General features: G+C 40.2%; 1 protein-coding gene across 6 annotated transcripts in view; it reads left to right on the top strand.

Moving 5' to 3' along the window:
• The first annotated feature begins 1,255 nt into the window (after nt 1-1,255).
• The window catches only part of bptf (bromodomain PHD finger transcription factor), an 86,513-nt gene continuing 74,321 nt past the window's right edge, over nt 1,256-13,447 (top strand). For all 6 annotated transcript variants that reach the window (XM_008116379.3, XM_008116378.3, XM_008116376.3 and 3 more), the window contains exon 1: nt 1,256-2,194. In XM_008116379.3, the coding sequence (XP_008114586.2) occupies nt 1,504-2,194 (691 nt within the window). In that variant the 5' untranslated portion in view covers nt 1,256-1,503. The remainder of the gene's footprint in view (nt 2,195-13,447) is intronic.

The following is a 13,447-nucleotide window of genomic DNA, read 5'->3' as shown; positions in this document are numbered from 1 at the left end:
TCTAAGTTCCCATAGTTAATCAATTGAAACATTTAAAATATGTATGTATGTATGTGTATGTGTTGAACTAGCTTAGGTGCTCAGCGATGCCCGGGTTTTGTAACACTATTTATCAGAATCATTGTTGGGATTTGGATTTTATGAATGGCCCCATTACAAATACAAATAGTTCTCTGGATGTAGGATACACGTGGTCTTTGGATATAGGTGGACTACAGCTCCCGTCATCCTCCCTAAATCCCTCCCAAATCCTGCCAGTATTTTAAGATGGTCATGGTGGATCTGTGTGCCATATTTGGTCTAGATCCATCATCATTTGGGTTCACATTGTTCCTTGGATGTCGGAGCCATCTTGGAAATCACAAACATACATACATATCCACAAACATACAAACGTATTTCCACTTTTATTATAGACTATCTTAGGGACCCAGAGATGCCTGGGTTAGGGATTTTGTCATGATAATATTAGAAGCGGCCATTGTTTGGTTTTGGTATTTATGAATCATGGCATTAGAAATACATATGGCTCTCTGGATGTAAGTTACACATGAGTCTATGTATATGGGTGGACTGCAGATAGTAATAATAATAATATCTTGTCTGGGGTTTGGACCCAAATGTTCTTCTTGTTGTTGTATCAATTGAATTGTAGGGAACCCTCAAGACATCTAGACTAACCCCTTGTCTGGTTGTGAGGTATATTGGAAACTAGATCAGTGAGGTTAATATATCTGTGGAAGGTCCAGGGTGGAAGAAAGAACTCTTGTCTGTTGGGAGGCAAATGTGAATGTTGAAACTGGCCAGCTTGATTAGCATTGAATAGCCTTACAGCTTCAAGATCTGGCTGCTACCTGCCTGGGGGCATGCGTTGTTGGGAGGTGTTAGCTGGCCCTGATAGTTTCCTGTCTGGAAGTCCCCCGTTTTCTGAGTGTTGTTCTTTATTTACTGTCCTAATTTTAGAGGGGTTTTTTAAAAAAAATACTGGTAGCCAGATGTTGTTCATTTTCATGGTTTCTTCCTTTTTGTTGAAATTGTCCACAGCTTGTTGATTTCAATGGTGGGTGATCTGCCTTGCTATCCTGGGTTCTATGGCTGTGTGGAAGAGCAGTGAGAGAGGACCAGGCTCCTAAAAGCAGTTCGAAGGCCTACTACTGCTGGGCCTTCGCCGCGGCCGCCTCGCGCAGCGCTCGCGCGCCCCCTGCCGGCCCCCTGCGCGCGCAAGCCCTGCCCACGTGACCCTCCCAGGGCCTGCCGCGGCTTCCCCGAGTCTGAGGCGAAGAAGAAACAAGATGGCGGTCGGCGGCGTTCCGGAGCGGGGCGCCGGCGTTCGGGACTAAGCCCTTCCCGGGCCGGGCCTCGGCGCTCCCTCCTGGGTCTCCGGCTCTCGCCCCCCCCCTCACCGCGCGGGGAAGAGGCGCTCCCGGAACGCCTGCCACCCTTCCCTCTCGGTCTCCCTCTCGGCCTCTCCTTCTCCCTCAGCCCGCCAGCCAGCGCCCAGCGATGCGGGGCAGGCGAGGCAGGCCGCCCAAGCACCCGCCGCCGGCGGCTTCCAGAGCCGGGGCTTCGGCGGGTGCTTCTGCTGCTACCACCCCAGCGGGGCCCACCGGCGGGCTGAGGTCCCGCCTCCGGGGTAGCAGCCGGGGCAGGTGGGCGGCCAAGGCCCAGGCGAGTAAGACGGCAGGGCCCAGGTCGAGAGGGGCGGCGGCAACAGCAACAGCGGGGGGCTCGCCTCCCAGCCGCGGGGGCGGCCGGAGGAAAGGCGGCGGAGAGAGCAGCACCCCTGGCGGGGGAGGCAGTAGCGGCCGGGGAAGGGGCAGGGCGGCGGCGGCGGCAGGAGGAGGAGGAGGCAAGAATCGCCACAGTAGTCAGGGCAGGGCCTCGTCTTCCCGGAGGAGCAGCAAAGTGGTCTACGACGACCATGAGAGCGAGGAGGAGGAAGAAGAGAGCGCCTTATCCGAGGAGGAGGAGGAAGAAGAAGAGGGAGCCGACTCGGAGGAGAAACCCGGCTCGGATGAAGAGGTGGCCATGGAGGGCGAGGAGGAGGAGGAAAACGAGGAGGAAGACGGCGGCGTCGGGGCAGGAGGCATCCCCTCGGATTGCCCTGAGGAGATGGAGGAGGAGGACGACGACGACGGCAGCTACTGCACCGAGAGCAGCTTCAGGAGCCACAGCACCTACAGCAGCACCCCAGGTAGAATCATAGAGTTGGAAGGGATCACATAACAATAATAATAATAATAACAACTTTATACTTATATCCCGCCCCATCTCCCCGAAGGGACTCAGGGCAGCTTACATGGGGACCAAGCCCAGTGGAACAAAATTAAAATGCAACACCATAAAATACATGTACATTGCAAAGCATAACCAACATTAAAAAAAACATGTAAACCATCATTAATAACATAAACTCAACAGCAACTGATTCTAGTAGCTGAGCCCAGTAAAAATGGTCAGAGCATAAGCCATCTAGTCCAGCCCCATTCTACCATGCACAATCAAAACAACCCCAACAGATGGCCATCCATCCTCTGGTTAAAAGGCTCCAAAGGAGGCATCTCTACCACACTATGAAGCAAGGAGTTCCACTACTGGAAGGGCTCCCCAGAGCCATCCAGTCCAAACTCTATTTAGCCATTTGGGAGTTGTGCATTGTTATTAATATTATTATTTACTATTGTTATTATTTTTATTATTACTACCTTATTTATATTCTGCTCTGTCTCCCCAAGGGTACTCAGAGAATGTTTTATATATATATATGGCAAACAATCAGTGCCATTATACAATTGACAAAGATAGACAGTACATAAACAGAGGAGGCAAAGCTTCCCTCTTTTCATCTCTGTCATCCGGCTGTACCCGACTCGGCCATGGGGAGGTGCTGTTGTTTCATTTTCCATGCCATTGCCAGCATGTTTTTCAGTGCGCCTTTTACCTCCCCTCCAACGCGATACCAATTTTTATCTACTCACATTGTTTTAGAATTGCTAGGTAAGCAGAAGCCAGGGCTCACGAAGGGAGCTCACCCCAACTGCCTACCTTCCTGTCTGTAGCTGGCGGTTTAACTTGCTGTGCTAGCCATGGCACCTTTTATCTTTTATCCCGCTTTTCTCCCAGGAATGGGGCTCAAAGCGGCATACATAAAACCACAACAGGTACATAATATATAAAACAAAACCCTTCATCCCACAACCCAACATATAAACAATGAAACACATATTGTATAAACACAATTTACAAAAATATAAATAAGCATAAAAACACATATATCATTATCAGTTTAAAAGCCTTCTACACCTCCAGCCATCACCTTCCGCTTAAAAGGTTATCACCTCACTATGAGGCAGTACACTCCATTCCTGTGTGTGTGTGTTTTGAGGGGGGATATGATGTACATTATGTAATATATATATTCATTTGAAAGGTTTTAATAATTTTAAATAATTTCAAAGTCTTCAGTTTCACACTATTTCATGTCTGCAGTGTTCCAGTTTTGATGTGTATGTTTTGTTGTTTTAGTGCTGTTTGCTGCTTTGAATCTCTTTTCAGAGGAAAAATGCCCTATAAGTAGTAATAATACTAATCTCTCCAGGGTTGGCCAGAAGGTCACATTTCATGCTAAGTTGGAAGGGGTTTTAATGGGTTTGCAAAGCAGCCCATGCTGAGGCAGATGTGCATCCTCTGCAAAAGGATAAACATTAACCATGGCACAGGTGGAGTCGCCCTCCTTACTGGAAAAGCTTGGGGCCAGAAGTGTTTGGGATTTACTTTCTCCTGGATTTAGGAATATTTGCATTTGTACTAAAAGATATTATGGAGATGGGACCTAAGCCTGAACACACACACATTAATGTGTGTGTAATTTACTTCATATAGATGGAAGGTGACTTTAGGTACAATATTTTAAACATAATTTTGTGCATGAAATGAAGTGTGTACATTGAACCATCAGGAAACAAAAGTGTTCCTGTCTTCACCACCCATGTCATCCAATTGGAATATTTTGGGATTCTGGTTAAGGGATGCTCAACCTGTGCAAAGAAGGGTCTTCTGTCACAGATGTCTTTCCAGAACGTGGCAGAGGTTTTAGAAATTTTTTAATTTTTAACAGTTTTGTTTAAAAATCATAGGGAGTGCTTAGCGGTGGGAGGGATGGAGGAAGTAAGCAGGAAGTAAGCATTGCCTGGCAAGAAGGATGCCTGTAGCACTAATTCATAAAACAAAACAAAACCCAATTTGTAAAAAGAAAACAAAACAAAACCAAGAGCAATAAAGGAAAGAGGCATATGCAGGATGCCTGTGACTTTTGTAGACCAAAAAATATTTTAGCAGATACCAGACTGTAGATATGTAGGCTTGCTGATGGAAAGATGAAAGCAGGTGCATTTAGAATAAAATTGATAAATAGTAATGATTACTGATGGTTTGAATATAATGAACACCCATCTGTATTTTTTAAAAATATTTAAGACAAAGTTATATCTTTTTGTTACAGTTAGATACATTATCCAGTAATTTCAGTTTAAAGCAATTTGGTTACACAAGACATTTTTTATTTAATTGCATTGCTCTTTTTTATTTTCTCTGATGATTGCAAAATCTCATATTCAGCTTTTTAAAAGTTGTACTAAAACTAGTATGCATTATGCTCTACTTTGAATAGTTAACAGAATGTGCTTCACATTGTAAATAGGTTTTAGGAAAATGTTATTACATGACATGTATGTTTAACTAAAAAGTTGGCAAGAGGGAACCTTTCCAAACTTGTCTTCTCTAGACATATATGCTTTAGAACACTGCTTCATAAACTGTGGGTTCCGACTCCAAATGGTGACATTTTCATTTATTGGTTAAAAGTTATATGTACAGTAGTGTTGTGTGCTCCTTTCTTCCTTTACTCCAGTAAAGTTTTCACTCATTCAGCTCTTTGGTGTTGAACATGTGAAGTCTTAAGACTAATCAAACATTATAATTGTGGCTAGAAATAGTTTTGCAAATTGTTTTCAAGCTAGCTATGATTAGTGAAAATGCTTGCTTGCCAAGCAAGGGGGTTCATGTAGAAGGAGAATAGAGGCAAAGTATGTGAACATGAAGGATGCACCTTTTGTTTCTTTACACTGATTTGGAAATTGGGTCTGTGTACAATAAGAGAACAGTGGTTCTCGATCTGTGGGTCCCCAGATATTTTAGCCTTCCACCCCCAGAAATCCTCTAACAGCTGGTAAACTGGCTGGGATTTCTGGGAGTTGTAGGCCAAAACACCTGGGGACCCACAGGTTGAGAACCACTGTTCTAGATGGTAATGTTGTTTTGGGGGCCCTATTCAAAAATGGGGGGGGGGGGGGCAGAAGAGATGCCTCCCAAGAGGTATTTCAGTAATGAAAACATCACTTAAGATCACCTAGATTGGTAACAACGGTAGCAAGTTGTGGTCATCATGAATCTCAGAGAAGCCAGAAATAGCCCCTTGAAGCCTAAAATATGCCTTAGCCTGCTCTAAAGGTTCTCCGTATTCTCTTTTGCAATGGAGTATTATTTCATTATAATTCTGTAAAATTAATAATCTATAAAATGGAAAAAAATCTTGCCCCTGTTAAGAGAATGATATAAGGCTTAGGGTAGAGATCTGTTCTCGTCCATGATGACTGCTGCTAATATTTTATCCAAACTTATGTGTTACAGTCGTTAGTAGCTTGATCAGATTAATAGACATTGTTATGCTGGTTGACTACAACCTAACTCTGACTGGAATGTTCCACCCACAGTGTCATGAGCCATCAGCATATCACAAAGAAATGATAGCGCTTCAACCAAACAAACCCAGGATATGCCTTCTTTTGCATGATTAACTTTGCACATGTTCCATCCAGTTATACACATCAGTATGACTGAAGCTAAGTGCAGATATCTGATTTATACATTTTCTCAGGCCCTCTTTTGAGGCTCAAGCCCTTTCTACAGTGCCATTTAAAATCCAGATTATCTGCTTTGAACTGGATTATATGATAGTGTAGAGTCATATAATCCAGTTCAAAGCAAATAATTTTGATAATCTGGATTATATGGCATTGTAGAAGGGGTCACAGTGAATCTCCCCTATGATCAGTCTCCCTTACAAATATGAAAAACTGTGCACAGGCTTGATAGGCATCCCCCCCCCAAAAAAAGCTGGCATGTAACATCAGTGCCACTATCGGTATCCTCAACATTTATTTGATGTTCTAGTTTATCTCTCGGGTACCCACACGCACATTATTTGTTCTATAAGCTTCTTGTATATCTTTATTAGGCAGCTGTTTCCATGAATGTTTAGCTGTTTGTGATCCTTCAGTGATGGCATGTGTACCATTAAAGTTAATATATTTTAAAAATTGTAAATCTACAAGTCAGCTAGCAGGAAACTAACAATTGAAATACAACAATAAACAGAATGCAGTGGCAGCAATAGGCATTTATAATTTTAAATAAATGACTGTGTAACAGCAGTTGTCTGGGAAAATATGACAGTTACGATAGCCAATTGAAAGATTTGCTGTGTAAAGGCTTCAGCAACCTTCACAGAAGAGATTTCTGATCATTGCCTTTATCCAGCGCTTTTGGATCCAGCTGTTTTAGAAAAATATTGACAACTACCACACTTGTATTTATCAATTTTATATTTCAAAAGATCCAAATAATTAAATACTATGAAATAACAGTGATTAAAATTGACATAATTAAAACCTTTGCTAAAAGTGCAGAAAGTTTGCCAACTATCAAGGAGGTATCTTGGATATTTGCAAGGGGGTTATGTAAATGGAGTCCTTTTCTCTTTCCCTTATTTTCTTTCCCTGTTGAATTTTTGGCCGTGTTGGAGTGGGAGCTCTTTGGGGAGCAGCTTGGTAGGCACTAGATCTGTGACCCTCTTTCCTGCCATTCCTCATTCACTATGTATATGCAAATAGAGGTGTTTCAATTTTTTAAAAATCTAGAAAACCTCTGATCCCAAGCATTTCAGATAAGAGAGACATAACCTATACTTAATTTTTGTTGTTCTTCAGTCTTCTTACAGTAGCAGAGTTATGCTCAGCCTGGAACAAATAGACTGACCTGTGTAAGGAGGTACTTTCTGCCCAGGGTAGAGAATGACACTGTACTTTAAATGGGTTTTGGTCTCTGGAGCCAGTTGAATTCTATCATAGGGTTTTCAAGGGGCCCGCTGATATTTTAGATCTGCTTACTTATAATGAGAATCATTAGAAAATATGTGAAGAACCTGAGGAGTGAGGCATATTTTGTTCATATCATCAAGAAAGATGGAAATGGGATTTGGTAAACTACAGACCAGTTCGCTTGAAAGAAATGGGGAAATTTTTAGAATATGTGATGCAGGTGACTTGCATGTCAAATGTGTACGTGATAATGAAACTGGGATGGATAAAATAACACTATAGAAGAAAGAATCAAGATTCACAGACCTCTTAACAGGGTAGACTTGAAATCATCAGGATGAAATTCAGTACAGAAGAACGTACAGTGGGTCCACCGTATCTGTATACTCTGTATCCATGGAGACAAAGATACAACATAAGTAGAGTGTCACATACCATTTGTAAGGCTGAAGAGAGAATGGGGATCTGTGAAATGGCATGATTCTGAGTTGAATGCTTGTATGAATCCATGCCTGCCACCATTTCACAGATCCTTTGTGTCTTCATCCTTGTATCTTGGTTGTTTGCTGTTTGTGTTGTGTATTATTGTGTTTGCTCACCAGCCACATGCTTCTGCCTTGCCAAGAAATGAGCAGAAGTGCCACAGCTGGCTGGACTTTAGGATCTTACTTAATCACAAGTGGCAGATGATCCAGCAATGTGTTGTGGTTTCTGTACAAATGAATGCAGCTTTAGACAAATAGTCCATACCTCTGATCCCAAGATCCAAAAAATGCTACAGAAAAATGCAAAGATTGCTTCTTCCCTTTTTTCAGTGGCATAATCCCATAGGAGCCCCGGTGGCGAAGTGTGTTAAAGCACTGAGCTGGAGACCGAAAGGTCCCAGGTTCAAACCCCGGGAGCGGCGTGAGCAGCTGCTGTTAGCTCCAGCTCCTACCAACCTAGCAGTTCGAAAACATGCCAATGTGAGTAGATCACTAGGTACCGCTCCAACGGGAAGGTAAGGGCGCTCCATGCAGTCATGCCGGCCACATGACCTTGGAGGTGTCTATGGACAACACTGGCTCTTCGGCTTAGAAATGGAGATGAGCACCAATCCCCAGAGTCAGACATGACTGGACTTAACGTCAGGGGAAACCTTTACCTAATCCTATAGGTCCCACTGCATCCAAACAATTAAAATGGAAAACTAGGAAAAAAAATCCAATTTGGAGCATTTTAACTAATATATTATTGAAATAATTCCATATTACTACTATTATGCAGAGCATAGATTACAAAATATCAGCAAATTGACAATCTTTATGATCATTATATTGTTGTTGCAATGCCTCACTCTCACTGCAGGGTGTGGTATTGCAGCATTTGCTGTCTGAGGATACAAAATAACTAAATGAAATTTATTAAAATGAGTAACTTTATATGTTTTTTGACTTTAAAAAAATCTCAACATTTTGCCCAGTAAAAAACTCATTTGCTAAAATGTGTAAGATAATTATAATAAAATCATTAATGAAACATTACTCAGACTCCTGGAATAGCCTTAGTTCTCATGTGCAGTGCTGTTTGCTGATCTGCTTTAGGCAACAAACTCTCATAAGATGGCCTTTTACAATACATCTCTGAAATACCCCCTAAGTAATATTTGAATATTTTCATGATAGGAATTGAAATCATAAAGAACCCTGAAATTATTTTACTTTGGCTGGGTACATGAAAAAAGCATTTTGCCAAAAGTTGTTTTCTTTCACCTGCCTTTTGATTTAGATATGTTCATGTCAGAGCTTTAAATATATACATGGCTTCTTACATAACTTTTTCCAACATCCTTTTCATGTTAGGGACTTTGACAGAACGAGTGTTCTGTATAGAATTATGGAATTGAACAAAGGATTGAATATAAATTTTCAGGGATGTTTTAAAACAAAAATTACTCACTTTTTGCATGTGATGGAATGCCCTTTTTGTTACACAGAACCCCTTTAGCCAACTAACTAAGAAAATTGAACCTTGAATGCTTTGGCTACTGGCATTTCTAGGCAAAGCTGTTTCCTACTGTCATTTCTGGGCAATCTGCTTTTATGATGTACCACTGCAGCTCCATATGGAAACATGCACTCATTCCAGTACTGTGAGGGGTGGCTTGGTCCACCATAATACAGTACTCACTCAAGGTGATGATCAAACTGCATGCCCTTCCTTTCAAACTACAATCAGCCCTCCACATACACTGGTATTAGGGGTACAGAAAGTGAAAAACTGAAAGCAAAAAGACTGCAAATGAAGAAATTGCTAATTTTTTTTAAACCTGAGATAACACTTCTCTAGAAATATCTAGAAACAGCATGGATTTGTGGTCGACGTTGTGGTCAGCTAGAAGCTGATACAGAATCACATTGGAAGACCTATATTTCTAGAAAAATGTTCTAGAAATCATAGAATCATAGAGTTGGAAGAGACCTTGTGGGCCATCCAGTCCAACCCAGGAAAATTGCATTCAAAGCACCCTTACAGTTACTCCATTGTGATGTGAGGAAGCTGACAATAGAATCACTCTAGAGGACATAGAGATTCCTAGAGATCACATTTTAATCAAATATCTGTAAATAGTGATTGTATACATATGCAGTGCCTATTTACCTTCATGCAAGTACTTCTCACAACTAACCATTAGTTAATGTAATAAAAACAATGGTTGCCAACCCCATGTGTCTCCTTAATATGTATGTCATGTTTAAAATCAACCAGAGAACTATTAACAGAGTTAGCAAATAGATTTAAATTGGGTAGTAAAAGAGGAGGAAATAAAGGTGACAGGATAAATGAAAAGGCCCTTGAGATTGATAGCTTTAGTGGAGAGTTTTGTGAAAGATGCTATGATGCCCTCAAACTATGGCTGGAATCCTGTTGGTGCCATATGGTAAATATACTGTACTTTGTGGGGTAGCAGAGGTATCTTGGGTATGATCCAGCTCTATATTTGTTACTGGATAAAGGCAAGATCTGTCCCCCCCCCCCAGACCTTCTGTGTATTAATTAGATGCCAGGGAGGAGGATGCCCCCCAACACCTGGTTGTAAAACTGCAGCTCTGTGATGCCCAGCTTCTAGGATAACAAAATTATGATTTCAAAATTAATAAAAGTTTGAACTTATTGAAGTAAGATTTTGGCCCTTCCAACATCATCAGTTCACCACTTCTAGATGTGTGCTGGTTTCTCAAAATCACATATTAAAATCATAGAGAAATAAATAGTTCACATAAGAAATTCCATGGTTTAAGCAAATCTATCACAGCTGATAGGATAAAATAAATCCAGTGTTAACTCACTTATTGTGGGGGTTACGTTCCAGGACCACCCTCAATAAGTGAAAATCCCCGAAGTAGGGACACTATATTCTACGTGTGGAGGAGAGCAAACCACAGACCACTTACTACAATGCAGTCTGTACTTTATTTTAGCAGTTACACTATACATTACGCTGGCAGAGAAGAAGAATGTAAGCGAAATAACCCTTTTTATTTCCTTCCCTACCCCCCCTCCCTTTATTTCTCCTTTTCTCACCCTTCCAAAACCCTTTGCACAATGTAAAAACCCGCGAAACAGCGAAAATACCGCAATAAATGATTACATTAATATTAATTGAAAACCCGCGAAACAGCGAGGGAGCGAAAACTGAACTGTGAAGTAGTGAGGGAACACGGTATCATGATACATAGGTTTCATATTCTTCCAGTACATCGTTTTGACTGCAGATTGATTAATAAAAGTAAAAGAACCAGAGCTTTAAGTACAGTATATTAAAATGTTTGTCTGAAGTTAAAAAAAAAAAATCTAAGGGCATGATTTTTTTTTTTTGCATTTGTGGATTGTTGAGGTCCTATAATACTATAGCAAGAGAGGGGGAAGGAAAGGAGGGGGGAGATTGGGTCCAGCAGTGGAACATCATTGGCATAAATAGTCAATAAAATCTATATCAGTGACATCAGTTTCAACAGTGAGAAAAACATACTGTTTATGAAGTTTATACATATAGCATTTAACATAGATAAGAAAAATCTGTCTCGTGTGAAAGGGCTGCAATGTCATATATGTCGGAATGACTCCCTGATCCGTATATACTGGAATAACTCCCCTGTTCAGACTGTGTTTGAAATTACTTGAAATATATCTTGTCGCTTTGTACAACTAAGTCATTTAAAACCATTGATGAAAATGATTTTCTTTGTAACAATCGGGAATTCCTAAAGGCAGTAGATAAACAAGAGATTTCCAGACACTGGAAAATAACTACAGGTTACAGCTACAGCTGTTATTTAAGACTGTAAAAAATAGCTCCAGCAAAGACACTGACATTAAAATAATTTGAATAGGGAAGTGAAGAAAAATTGAAATAAGAGAATGCACAGAAAAGTACACTCCAATAAATGAGGCAAAACTTCAATTCAGGAGTACTGTATACTCTAGCTGTCAAATATTAGAAGAATTGGGGAAAGCAAAGCCTTGCAGCAGAAGATTCTTTCCCCGCATTGTTTTCCTGTTTATTGAAATTTGACTTTCTTAAGTGAACAAGGGATCTAAGCATATACAGTAGAGTCTCACTTATCCAACACTCGCTTATCCAACGTTCTGGATTATCCAACACATTTTTGTAGTCAATGTTTTCAATACATCGTGATATTTTGGTGCTAAATTTCTAAATACAGTAATTATTACATAGCATTACTGCGTATTGAACTACTTTTTCTGTCAAATTTGTTGTAAAACATGTTTTGGTGCTTAATTTGTAAAATCATAACCTAATTTGATGTTGAATAGGCTTTTCCTTAATCCCTCCATTATCCAACATATTCGCTTATCCAACATTCTGCTGGCCCATTTATGTTGGATAAGTGAGACTCTACTGAACATATCTGTGGTCCTTGATTCTTTTTCTAAGAGTATTAGCAATTGCTAAGAAAAAAACAGAGGGGAAATTTGATTTAACGAATAGCAGCGAGTTGAGTAAATGGATACAATTGTGTCTTAATTTTGTTACCTCTTCTTAGTATATTTAGACCTAATTGTTCTTTGTTTTGTTATATATAATACAAATGTTTCAAATAATTAACATGAATCAGTTAATAATAATGAACAAATCCAAACTCCTGGGTCTATGTATCTGATAACCACACTATACTGTCTTTTAATATTTTAAACATTTAGCAGTTATTTAATATATGTTTTAAGTACAAATATTTAGGATGCAAGATTTGTTCTAAGACATTTTTAACATGTGTGAAATATAAATTACTGTACTAGGGATGTCTCGTTCTTTACATCATTCCTTACTTTTCCTTCTGGAGTAGGAAAGATTTATATATTGATAGAGGCAGGTTGGAGGTTTAATAAAGTGTTAGCAGATGCTAATCTGATTTTTAAAATACCTTCAAAGGAAAACCTCTCTAAATTTCTGCAAATTCTAGAAAGTTAGTTTTTGAAAAGTATTATTGCCATTACTCGCTGCAGTATTTAATACTTGTTACTACTTTTTGCAGTGTGTTCTAAAACAGTAAGAATAGCCTAAGATTTGGAGAAAAATAAATCCTCAAAAATGCCTGCCAAAAGTATTTCCCCAAGTAATTAGTAAACCATTGTTGTTACATGGAAAAGGTGGTGACACTACATGTTGTGGAAACCTCCAAAAGCAAGCTTTCTAGGCAACATGCTACTCCAAAGCTCTGGATTTATTGTCCTATCACTGTGTTTTCCAGACTCTTCTAGGGCAGTGGTTCCCAACATGTTTTGAACTTCAACTCCCAGAAATCCCAGCCGGCATACCAGATGTTAGGAATTGTGGGAGCTGAAGTCCTAAACAGAGTGATACCAACTGTTACCGTGTTTCCCCAAAAATAAGACAGTGTCTTAAATTAATTTTTGCTCCCAAAGATGCTCTAGGTCTTATTTTCAGGGGATGTCTTATTTTTCCATGAAGAAGAAGTCACATTTATTGTTGAACAAAAAATGAACATTTATTATATACTGTACAGTAGTTGTCATCACAAACATTTCTTGTTACTACCATTATTTCCATGTACAATACTCTATGGTACGTACATTTACCGATCCTGCATGCTCTGGTGTTCTGTTTGACGGACATGCTTCCAAACAAAACCTTTGCTAGGTCTTACTTTTGGGGGAGGCCTTATATTTAGCAATTCAGCAAAACTTCTAGGTCTTATTTTCTGGGGATGTCTTATTTTAGGGGAAACAGGGTAGCAATTGTGGGAGCTGAAGTCCAAAACACCTGG

Source organism: Anolis carolinensis, chromosome 2 (assembly GCF_035594765.1).
Source record: "Anolis carolinensis isolate JA03-04 chromosome 2, rAnoCar3.1.pri, whole genome shotgun sequence".
Taxonomy (NCBI): domain Eukaryota; kingdom Metazoa; phylum Chordata; class Lepidosauria; order Squamata; family Dactyloidae; genus Anolis; species Anolis carolinensis.
This window is presented reverse-complemented; position numbering and strand designations above follow the sequence as displayed.